Source organism: Amphiprion ocellaris, chromosome 16, assembly GCF_022539595.1.
Source record: "Amphiprion ocellaris isolate individual 3 ecotype Okinawa chromosome 16, ASM2253959v1, whole genome shotgun sequence".
Taxonomy (NCBI): domain Eukaryota; kingdom Metazoa; phylum Chordata; class Actinopteri; family Pomacentridae; genus Amphiprion; species Amphiprion ocellaris.
Genome location: NC_072781.1, coordinates 14,412,019 through 14,424,219, shown reverse-complemented (window position 1 = coordinate 14,424,219; position 12,201 = coordinate 14,412,019). Strand labels below are relative to the sequence as shown.

Sequence of the window (12,201 nt, the reverse complement as noted above, 5' to 3'; positions counted from 1 at the left end):
AACACAAACACCATTCTGTTTGTCTCTGTACATTACCCTCAAATGCTTGACCACTGCAGGCAAAGTCCCTCAGGACGTCCACGCTGGAGTTTAAGTCCTACCAACACACACGCACACACTAGACCAGCTCCTGACACAAACAGGAGGAGGAGGAACACTTTTTTAAAACCCCAGTGGACTTTACAGAAAAGACAAAATGCAATATGGCAATATTAACTCAAGCTTAGAGGAGGACATTCACAGTATTTCGCTTTTGGCAGATAACCAGTTTCAGTTTGTACTTGCAGAACAGCACTGATGACTTCATCAGATACATCCAGTTTGCATCTCCTGTCAGGGTCGCTAACTCAGATGTATTCCATATGCAGTTTTATTCCTGCTGGCATCAAAAACAGCTTGTACACTAGTGATGAGACTAAATGCGAGCTTAACACCATTCACAACCAACTACATGCATTTTCTATGAATGATTATGTGAAAGAAATCTGCTTCATCTCAGCCAGCACGACTTGTATTTTATTTATTTATTTTGACTGACTAGGTATCCAGTAGGGATAATTGGTTCTATAAATATAACTCTTAGAGACCATGTCCACAGTTCATCGAAAAAAAAAGAAGTACTGGAACAGGGATGAAGAGAAGTGTTTGGAAGATGATGAAGAGAAGATCTGAAGCTTTTTTTGTATCTATGTCATCATCTTGCCAATCATTCTGAAGTGAAAGGTGCAGCGCTGTTCTGAGGATCTGAAATACTTTTATCAAAACACACTCAATGCACAGCTAAGAAACGAGGGAAGGCTCTGAAAAATTAAATGCAGGGCAGGGTGTATGTGGATATATGCAACACATGCAATACTCAGCAAAGGTGTTAGCCACTTTATCCATCACACACTAATTAAATGCACAGTGTCATCCTGTATTTTACTATAGATATCCTTCAGATAAGGGAACTTAAAATGGACAAATAAGACATCAGTAGGATCTTTATTTCACTTTTTTAAAAAAGTGATGGTTACTCACTGATACTATATTCTTTCTGTACAGTTGCATAGCTCAGAGGAAAAGTGCCTTTCAGAAAGGCAAAAGCAAAGTTTTTTTTTCTTAGAAGGTGTATTGTCTCTGAAGATAATTTACACAGTAAATCTAATACCATACCCCTGCTGCTGCTGTGTGACTTTGATTTCATTGTTTACATTATCAAGAGAAGAGAGAACTTCTACACAGTGTCACTTTGACTTGGAATAAACTTTATTGGAAATCCAATGTTTCAGTCTTTAGCCCTCCATTAGGTAAAACAAAGGGACAAACAACATGCCAGACGGATTAGAAGGATTAGCCAATTAGAAGGCACCACCAACATAAAAAATGGACATTCAACAACCTATAATTCTACAATCTGTAACCTGTGGCTTATTTAGATGCATCTAAACCCTGTTCCAGGGCTCTCCACAAGCATACAGAGCAAGCCAGCCAGTAGGAAACAAATAGCCAGCTGTGACAGTCTGGGGTCATGACCCCCTGGAGGAAAGATTTGGCCTCTGACACATTCTCTTCCATCATACACACTGATTGTAATTATTGTCTCCTGAGTATGCCTTCCTGATTATAAACATGTGGTGAGTTAGTGTACTGGGGAATTAGGCTTCTTGTGTGTTTTAGCCCACACAGTCTCTAAACACACATTCCTGACCAGGACCTTTGTAATTAAGAATTATTATATGTTCTGCTATTTTGTTCTTTGTTATTTATTGGAACATTTACTGTCAGGTTTACCAAGGCTACTCACATGGAGGTTAATGCATTGTTTTACAACAAACACAACATATTCAATAAAAACAAGGTTATTTTAAGGGTAAACATGTTTTTAATCTAGTGTCTTACCTAGATGATGTACTGTATCTGTTCAATCAGTGCAATTTTTTATGTGCTTTGTCATCAGGTATTTTGCTGATATTTATCAAAACTCTGAAAACAAATCTCCGCTCTTTACTCAAGAGGACAAAGTTTTCATTATGCACCACCCAGTCTCACAAAAAACGATGGTCCTATACAACAAAACTGCATTATCACATTTGTATTGATAGAAAGGTGTTTTCTCTTTAAAATATAACACTGTGACTTAGTAGGAAAGACAGGACCACGATTTTTGAATTAGTTTTGCTTTCACGTTCTTGTTTGCTTTCGCTTATAACTCACTTTTTGGCTTTGATTCAGAAAAATATCTGGCTTTGGGTAAAAATCTTAAATTTGCAACATTAACTACATGTTCAACATTAGGTTAGATGTTTAAGGTTGAGCACCAAGAGCACCTGGATTAGAAGAATGTCCTAGTTTAGCTTAAAAACCCTGTCACAGCATATTTGAAGATTCTTTTCTAGTCTCATTCTATATAGTATACAATGGTTTGGCTAAAAAGGAGTGATAGTAAAGCAATGCAATCTAAGGCAAAGATGTGTTGATTAGAAGCATATTGGTGATAAATCCCAAAGAAATGGAATCTGGGAGAAAATGTGTTAGAAGAACATTCATATATAAGGGGGCAGAACTGATATCAACAGATCACAGTCATGATGCTTGTAGAGGTTAGCGTAGCATAAAATGTATATATGAACAATTCAAAGTTGTTGTCGAAACTATTTGATTAGAAACAAGTAGCTGGCTGGACTTAATGAGCCGGCTGCTTCGTCGGTAGATGAAAGCCCTGCTGTCTGGTTTTATACATTGTTTTCATCATCTCAGTGTTTATGTATTTCAGTCATGGGAGGCTTAGAATTTTTTTTTTGTAATACATTTTTTTCCCCACTATTTCTACAGTTACATGACTGCATGTGGAGATATTGGATTATTGTAACCTCATGCCTATTTAGAGGGGCACGAAGCAGTGGCAGCATCACATTAAGATTTACCATAAGACCAACAATATTCCTGCCAATTTGAAAGTATGGTTTTGGATAAGTTGATTGTAATGATGGCGGTGGATTTTGTCTTTTAATGGTTAAACGCATACAGCCTGAGGGAGTGAACATCTGACAGCTCATAGCGCTTATTGTTCTCATCTGAAGAAGTGTTGTTTATATCTGTCTGGCTTCTTCTGAAATGTATTGCTAATAAAAATTAATAATAAGTGAGAGGACAGCGTGTGGGAGTTCTCTCTTCTCCTACCTATGGATATTTCCTCCGACGCACATTTCTACAAGAAACTATACATGTGCAAGAGGCTCTAAAGTCTACATAGTTTCAGTTATGAAAATAGACAAGTGTTTTCTTGTATAATAACTGAGACTGTAAAGCAGTTATTTTAATTATAGGTCAATGCCAACTACTGTCACATACTGTTAAGTGCACCACATTTCAGTTTGTGCTCATAAAGTGATTATAATCAGTAGAATGAAAGTCGGACTTCATTTGCAGCAATAGCACACAAGTAACAGTACACACCATTCAGATCAAAATAATGTTCATATTGAAATTTACACAAGCTCAATACTGCAATGGTATTGTACTATCAGGCATAATATTAGCTCCCTTATGATTTGTGAGTGACAGCTGTACAATTCATCCTGGCTAAATGTTATGAGGCCAGGGGCTGTGAAATGGATTTTTTCTCCTTGTGATAAGGCAGGGTGCCAAGACTACCCACTGGAGAAATATCTGGAAATGCATTGAGCTCCCCATGTAAGTTGCTTTCTCAGAGACCCATTGCTCTGTTGTAAATTGCCTCCATTTCAGCTTATGCAAATATATCTGGTAAAAAGTGGTACTTTCTTCAGAGACGCTCCTCTCGTTCTTTGCCCTCCATCCCCCCCTCCTTCAGTCCCTCTATCCCCATGACAATCCATCAACACAGATAAAGCCCGACCATCTCCAGCTTCATTTTTCCTACTTGCAGATTTTCCTTGGCAGCATCAGGCTGTCTTGCATCACTATTCTGAGCAGTAGTTCAGTTCATCTATAGGGAAAGAGAGTTCTAGGAAGGAATGTTTTTGGGGGTATTTTTTGGTTAAATATTGCATTCCTTGGCCTTGCACACTGATCTATTCTACTGTTTTGTCAGGCCAGATGGAATAATGAGACAAGATACCCTTAACTAGACTCAGCAGGTAGAGCACTTTTGCTCAGATATAATATATGCATACATGCCCTATGAGCCTTTCTGCTCCCAATGCTGTCAATGAACTCTATGAGTCTGAATAGGATGAATATGTATGACAGAAAGCAAGAAACAAGTTCCGAACTGCATTTTTTCTCCCTTTAACACACAATGAAGGTTCATGGCGAGTTCGCCTACAAACCCCACCCCCCCCCGAACAGCCCTCCTCCTCTGCTGAACCAAACACAGGCTGAGGAATGAAAGCTAAAGAAGAACGAGCAAAAGGAGGGCCAGCATCAGGACGGGCTACACTCATGCTCACATATCACGGACAGAAGAATCCTTTTAGGCTTATCATTGGCTGCAGATATGTTCAGGGTATGAGGCTGCACAAGAATCTATTAACACTTTCTGTTGATAACAAAAGATGGGGTCTTATCAAGCTGGTAGAAGTGACACAGAATGCATTAACATTTATGGTGCTCTCTCCTCTGCTTTTGTGTCATCTCTGGAGTGCCCACTCTGTTCCTTTCTCCTTAATGCAGTTCAGCACTTTGCCCATTCACCCCTTACTGTGTGAACTGCTGCAGAAGAAAATAATGACCAAACAAAATCCCTTATGCATGTTTTGCATAAGGAAGTAGCCCATTTTCTAAAGGTGGAGCAGACATTACCCTAGTTCTCTCAAAAGCTTAACATTAATGAGCACACAGTCCGTCAAACCAAATGCCCATTTAACTGTCTTTAAGGGAGATTAATATCAAAGAACTTTTAAATTACATTATACGGCAAGAAAAAGTTTAATCTCTGTGTGCGCACGTGTGTGTGTGTGTGTTGTTATTCTATAGTGATGCATGAATGCATTTTGGTAAAATTCCAATAAAGATTGAGTGCATTTTTTTGGTCATAATGATTTATTTATTTGTTAGTCCGACTAGTTGTTGATGTTTTATTTAGCAGAACACACTGTCAGCTGCTCCCTCTAGTGGTACAGCTCCTTTTTAATGAGCTTTCACTGAAATGTCACACACATCAAAGCTTTTGCCCAACAGAGTTCTGCTTCATCTCCCTCAGAGAAGACAACATATTCAAAGCAAAGCAATTGAAATAAAATCTTTATTCTAATTAACCAAGTTGTAACATATCACTCCCTAGTTATTCTATACAAAGAGAGTTTGGGCTTCTACTTCATTCGACTGGAGAGTAAATATGCAGGTGCATTTCAAGCAAACTTTGTTCATCACGAGGAAACCAAAAATAGTACACAGACAGGAAATAATAATGAGCTTGAAACTGACTGCAGTGTGAAAGCACGAGTTAAAAATTGCCCTGCTGTTGGTGATAACACCCACATTTTGCATGATACCAAGATTTTCCTGGCGGCATTTTCTTAGCTTGTCAAATGGAATGAATTATGCATCTAATACTGGGAGATACGTACGAGGCATATCATTTTGTGTTATTTATTAGCGCTTGACTGAAATGAAAAAGACGGCCTGCAAAAAAATGCACGCCAAAATGATGTGTACCTTGACTCAAAAAATAAAAACAACAAAATAGAAGAAGTATTTGGACTTCAGCACTTGAAAACCAATAAGGGGAATCCTACCGTCATTGCACAGTGGTCCTCCAAATGTCGTCATGCTGCAGTCACAGCTGAAACCCTCCCACTGCTGCAGACACACACCCTGGTTGGCACACGAGTCCTCTTGGCACGTAGTGCTGGGGCCTGAATAGGGAGACAAATAGCAACTTGGTGAGCAGACTTTTCCAACACCAGATTGACTCTATAGTGAAATTAAATATCATGTTGAACATACAGACAATAGGCTTCTGCAAATGGAAGCACACACAGAGCAAACATACAGTACTAGCTGTGCATTTACTCATGTCTTTTTTTCTGCCTACGTACACTGTTTCAGTATTGTAGCCAGTTGTATTGTAGCCAAGTGTCTGTCTGAACCCAAATTAATTCAAATACATTAAACCAGACACAAGCGAAACCTCACAGATGTACAGAACCAAACTAATAAAGTCCAAATAATGTTAATGCTTACATTAGCTTGCCGTTAATCATTTAAAAATTTTATTACATCTTTCTACATTCAAGTATGGCATAATACAGAACATTAAAATGTACAATTATGCACTACTTTAAAGTTTCATAAAAACTATCTTGATCTCATGTAACTTTTCCATATTTACACAAAAATGTTGACAGCATACACTGTAATCCATATCTTTCTTTCTCCAGATTATCATGTGTCCCTGAACACGTGTGAGGATATGTAATCAGATGACAATCTGTCTTCAGTGTATCTTTCAAGACTGGATTAAACACAATCTGATCACCAAAAATACATGATATTGGCAGATGTGAATACGGTCATAGCATAGCAACAATAATCAGTGAGGGTCTAAGTTATCAAATCACTTTTAAAAATCTATGCAATGATGCCTCTAGTCAAAGTGTTTAATCTTCATTTTTGTTCATCTCACTTTTACATCTTTCCAACAGTCAGTTAGTCATTCTGTAAGTCTGTCTCAATATGTAACACGCACACAAACTCTATCGTCTGGTTGTCGTCTGTTTGTGTCACTCAGAGTTCAGTTAATTGGGAAATGTTAGTGGAATGACAAGGGCTGATATGGACGAATGTCAGTATGTTTAGGTTTATGAGTTTATGAGATATATTTATTTTGGAATTACTAAGAATTTGGTCTATTGACTCTAAAGTTCTGGCCATTGCTCGCTGTCAATCATTATAATCTTCATCTAGATCTACAGTATGTTATGACAAATATTTAATGAAAAAGGCACACATAACTGAATACAAGATTCTCCTTTACAGTCATAATAATCCATGCTGAACACATGCTGATAATGTGTTGTCATTCTGTTGTGTATGTATGTATTCTTATAGATTTTAAAGCAGTTGCTCAACTGTTAAAAGAAAAAAACATTAAAATCAAATCCTTATACATTCTCTATATTTTTGAATAAAGTGCAGTCGCAGTCAACGCTGCTCAGACTTGAGAGTAGCTATGGTAACTGGATAGTAGTTTAAGGGTTTGCTGTAGCCCACTCAAAACTGGAAATGTAAAAAAAAAAAAAAAAAAAAAACTCACAATTTTATCTAACTGCAGGTTATATGAATTATTCTATTGATTATTAAGTCTTACATGATGTGCCTGTTGTGTCAGAAATATAAAGGATCAAATTATGTGACTGACTTATGACTGACTTAAAAAAACAATCATACAACAAATGGGTAGCGACAGACTTAGAAATATGTACAATAATTTTACCAGTGAAGATATTGAGTCATATATATATATTTTAAGAGTTCCTATTTCTGTGATGTTCTGGTTTATATGAAAGATACTAATAGGAAGATAAACTTCAAATTATGCCCATTACAAATAATGTAGCAATCTTTGGCAAAATGCATCTGTACCCATTTTATGGTTACTGGCCAATGGTGTTCCTGTTAAATCTTGAAAGGCTGAAGCCTGCTGCTCAAAATAGCTTCCTACGAACAAAGTGGTGCTAGAGATAATTGGGACATATAATTAGTACACATTATTCTTATACCATGATTAATCCGATGTGAAACATGAAAATTGACTGATGTTTGAGTTAAAACCTGAGTATGCTTCATAGGAGGTCCGTGCGGGATACAACTTTGGTGTTATGACTATTGTAAGGCATGCAAAAAAAAATAGTTGTTACAAGTACAGAATACGGACAAAAAAAGATAATAATAACCACAGTAAAAAAAAAAAAAGTTAGGTTAAACTAAAACAACGTACAATATGTCAGTGCAAATCAAAAACTGAGCCCCATAGAGTTTGATACAAGATGGTAATGATACTTGTATTCCTATGGGACTAAAGCCCATTCCTTATGGCTGGTGGGTGAATGGCATATTAGGCAGTCATCTTGTTCAGGGACATGTGGAAATTGTGGAGGTAGAGGCTGTGGAGACGTGGAGGGCAGAGGTATTTGAGATGCAAACAGTGGGAGGAGGAGGGACATCAGACTCTGTATCAAACAGACAAAGCTATCTACCTTGCAAGTCAGCTTTCATCAATGCAACTTTTGTCAGCAAAATAATAGGAAAGGAAAAGGCAAAGTATACCAGCTGTTAGTAGAAGCACCAAGACGTTAGAGATGGAGTGACAGAGACACAGACTGTTGAAGCAGGAGAGACAGGGGACGGGATGTTTGTCCGCAGAAAGAACCAGTGGGTAGGAAATTATATTGTACAACGAAGGCTGGGTTCAGCAAAACTTTAACAGCAGTCAGTCTCAAAATGGTAGAAGCATTACAAAATAAAACCAAGCAATTGCCACAAATGACACAAGTGAATATGCTTTATTTTCATATGTTAAGTTAAATTTAGAGAAATAGAAAAATCTGCTGCCTCTGCTTTGTTCATATACTATTAGCAGCTACATGCTACTTAGCGAGTCAATCATCACAATCCAATAAATGTGTTATCATTTCCATTGACGGCCACCATTGAGTGTGTGTGGCGCAAAATGAAAACAACAACTTTGACAGACCTGCACAGAGCGCTGGATTTGATTACATTTGTAATGTGGAAACATGAAAAGATCAGAAGTTGCGTACTCAATAGAAAATGAGTGGATGAATTGTGAAATTAAACTAAGTGACTGACGCTGAAAAATAAATCAAATATTGTCTCTGGATATGGTGCACACATTAGACTGGGCAAATGATATTCATGCATGCAACAAAGGCTTCATACATAATTCAAAAGGATTGCTTCTGGCAAACTCTCAGATCCAGCAAGCATGCACAGAGCAAAACAGAATGGGGATAAAATGGGAAATAACACTGGCAGTACAAATATGGCAGAGAGAATAATCAGATTATGGCCAAGTGAAACAGAAATGATTGCCTGTGGAGGAGTGTCAGAGCTTGATGCATTCTAACAGAATACTAACACACTTTATGGATGTTAAATTATGAGCCACAGGTTGCCAGTGTGGGTGTGCTTCACAGTGCGAGTGTGTTTGTGTCCTTGTCGGACAAGTGTACAAATGGGGGGACTGATTAGGACTGCATAGTGTGGCAATGACCCTTTAAGATAGCTTTGTGAAAACAGAGGAAAAATAAAATAGTCAAATAAAGAAATATTAAGTTTTAATCAGTAAAATTAGATTTGAATTGAAGGTTTCTCTTTTTGTGCACGATCACACTGATAAAATGCAAAAGCTGACAGCAACTTATTGCCACCAAGAGTATTCTTTTTGAGCTAAGAGGTTCCTCACTGACTCACCTTCACATCCTCTCTCTATCTGCCCCACACAGTCCAGAGCGTCTGACATCAGGTCTGGCAGCCGCCCGTTCAGATCCACTGATGCCAGACAACCTTGAAAACCCTCCTTAGCATGCACCAGTTTGGGCAGCTCCTTGTACATCTCTTTGGCCACCCCACCGATATAAAGGTTACCTGTACAGAGAAAGAGAAACATGACAATACTGACCCCTAGTGGAAATAAACACTGTAACAAGCTTACCTTATCATACATGTGGCAGTAAAGTAACAAGCTTTTCAAAGCAACGTCCGAAGCACAACACTATAGACGACATTTTCAAGCTAAAATTTAAGCGGTTGTTTCAAGTATTTTATGCGAGTGGAGGAGTACAGGAGGTTAATTATTGCCAGTCTTGCTCCAGGAGACTTTTTCTTTCTATTTCTTTTCTTTGCTCATTTATAGACTTTGCCTCATGCTTTACTGTTTCCTTAGCAATTTCTGATAAGAACAATTATAGCATTCTTCAAGGTAGAACACTAATTATGCCAATATCCTTGCAGTTGCAAAGGTTTTCATACTGTTGCTGATAATTCTTTCAAATAATTTTTATTCAAGGTTGGCCTGCTAAGCACAAATGGGCTTTTCTATGAAATTGCTGCTACATTGTTAGTGGTGGTCACGAAACAGATGAATGTCATATTCTTCTCACAGGTCCTAAATGCTGGTAATGAGTGGAGTAAATCGTTATTTTTTAGCACAGTTTGTCCTTCTGGTGGAACCTTTCAGTAACACACCTGCTTTGTTCATCTCTAGGCCACTTCTTCAATTTAATGAAATCCTAAAAGAAAAATCTATAAATTCTGCATACGCACCCTTCAGGTCCAAGTTTTTGGCTCCTGTGGTTGTCTGTGTGGTGATCTTGGTGTCAATCTTGACAGTGTGGAGGTTGTTGGTGTCTCTGGAGATTATGACATTGTGCCAGTGGTTGTCATTCAGGGGTTTGTTCGAGTTGCCCTTGATCAAGTGGGCTCCGTTCCCGAGGTCGGACACATAGTGCAGGTAACTGGAAGCAGACATTTAACAACATGAATGAACTTGGTAGCAGTTACTCATCAGAAATACTGAAAAATGCAATTCCAGTTATTGCTCTCACCCAAAAATACACCTATTTGAATATATATACATGTCCTTAACTGACAACATATATTAGAATATAGCGCATAAACTAACATAAATAAGGAGCAAAGTATATTAAATATCTGAAAACTGGAGCAAAACTGTATGTTTGTATGCGTTGGTGGGTGTCTGTGTGTTAAAATGTGCAGATATAAGAATATCACAAAGTGCAGCTGTCTGAAAAGACAAATAATTGGCAGGTAGCAGAATTAACAAAGGGCTCTGGGCTGTGCTGAAAAAATCAGCCTCAAATTCTTTGGTTTACAGGCAATTTATGATTTGCCTGCTCATTTTAATTAAACTGCGTGACTTCAATGTTCAGCATATTGAATATCCTAACTTCAGGCATTACTTAAAAGAAGGTTATTCTATAGCTGCATTTCAGCAATAAGAAAAACACCCTTGTGTAGTCGATTCCCTTTTATGTTGGGTATTTGCTGTGCCTTCATGAAGATGAAAAAGAACAGTAATAGCCGACAGCTCTTTCAGTAAATATTCTGGCATGGAAGTGATAAGAGAAGAATTTGAAGTCCCACAGTGACACAAAAAAACTGTCAAAAATTACATTGTACTTGGAAACTATGAAGAGCGGCATTTGTAAATTCATAATCCATTTATGTGGAGATTCTTACATAAATAAACATCACCTACACTAAGTATAAATGTAATTCAGTACAGTTTAAAGCTTCTTTTTTTTTTTTTTTTTGCTTTTTGTATTTGCTGGACTTCTGTGGGCGAATAGGTACCACTGTACCACCAGCTAGAACAAAAATGTAAGTGCCAACTACACCAATTCAAATGTAAGTGCTTAAGTACATGTCTGAGTAATGGTCCTTGGTATTTCACAAACCATGGGGAAAGTAATGCAAAAACACCACAGGCATAAAAAAAAAAAAAAGAAATGACACCAAAAAGTCAAATATACAGGAAATAAAACATAATATCTCACAGTTTGTCACAGATCTAAAAAGCCAGAGTTAACGTGTTGAGTACTTGGTGTGAGAGAGGTAAAAGTTGCTGGATCTACATCAGATAAACAGGAGAAAACCAATTCAGATTTTCTGGACTCATACTTAAGGAAGGATCTACTTACCCTTTGACCAGCTCCACCACAATGAAGTCATTTCCATCCCCGCTGTTATACAGGATGAGGCCGTCGGAGGAGGTGGTTTTGAACTGAAAGAAAAGGTGCATGGAGTAGTAGGCCTGCAGGGTAGTGAGAGTCACATAGCTGGAGCGTGACTTGAAGGTGACAGGGTCTGCAATGATGTTCTTGAAGCCAATCATTGCATTGAGCTCACAGTAATCAATGTCACCGTTTTTACAGAGGTCTATGTAGGCCATGCCATTGAAGGAGAGGCTTTGGAGGTGGCCAATGAAGTTGGACGGCACCATGGACATGAAGCGCTTCTCTGTCACAATGCCCGTCTCAATGTTATGGAACTCCAGCTGGGTGTGGTCACCTGCCATTTGACCTTTGATTAGTAGAAGGAGAGAGGATGTTATTTGGGGTAGAAGACAGTTAAATGGGCATTGCTTTGCAAATAAAGATCCACTGCAGATCTTCTCAGTAATAACGATAACATCATGATGTTAAACTGATGTGATTTCCGGGTTGAAAAGAAATTAAAGTAGCCTGTGAGAAT

The 12,201-nt window shown here is 38.0% G+C and overlaps 1 protein-coding gene across 23 annotated transcripts in view; it reads right to left on the bottom strand.

Moving 5' to 3' along the window:
- The window catches only part of LOC111562983 (neurexin-1a), a 249,785-nt gene that overhangs the window by 112,603 nt on the left and 124,981 nt on the right, over window positions 1-12,201 (bottom strand). For all 23 annotated transcript variants that reach the window (XM_055018390.1, XM_055018392.1, XM_055018396.1 and 20 more), the window contains 4 exons: window positions 11,649-12,030; window positions 10,252-10,442; window positions 9,400-9,573; window positions 5,700-5,819 (listed from right to left, as the gene is read on the bottom strand). In XM_055018390.1, coding sequence (XP_054874365.1) covers window positions 5,700-5,819; window positions 9,400-9,573; window positions 10,252-10,442; window positions 11,649-12,030 — 867 coding nt within the window. The remainder of the gene's footprint in view (window positions 1-5,699; window positions 5,820-9,399; window positions 9,574-10,251; window positions 10,443-11,648; window positions 12,031-12,201) is intronic.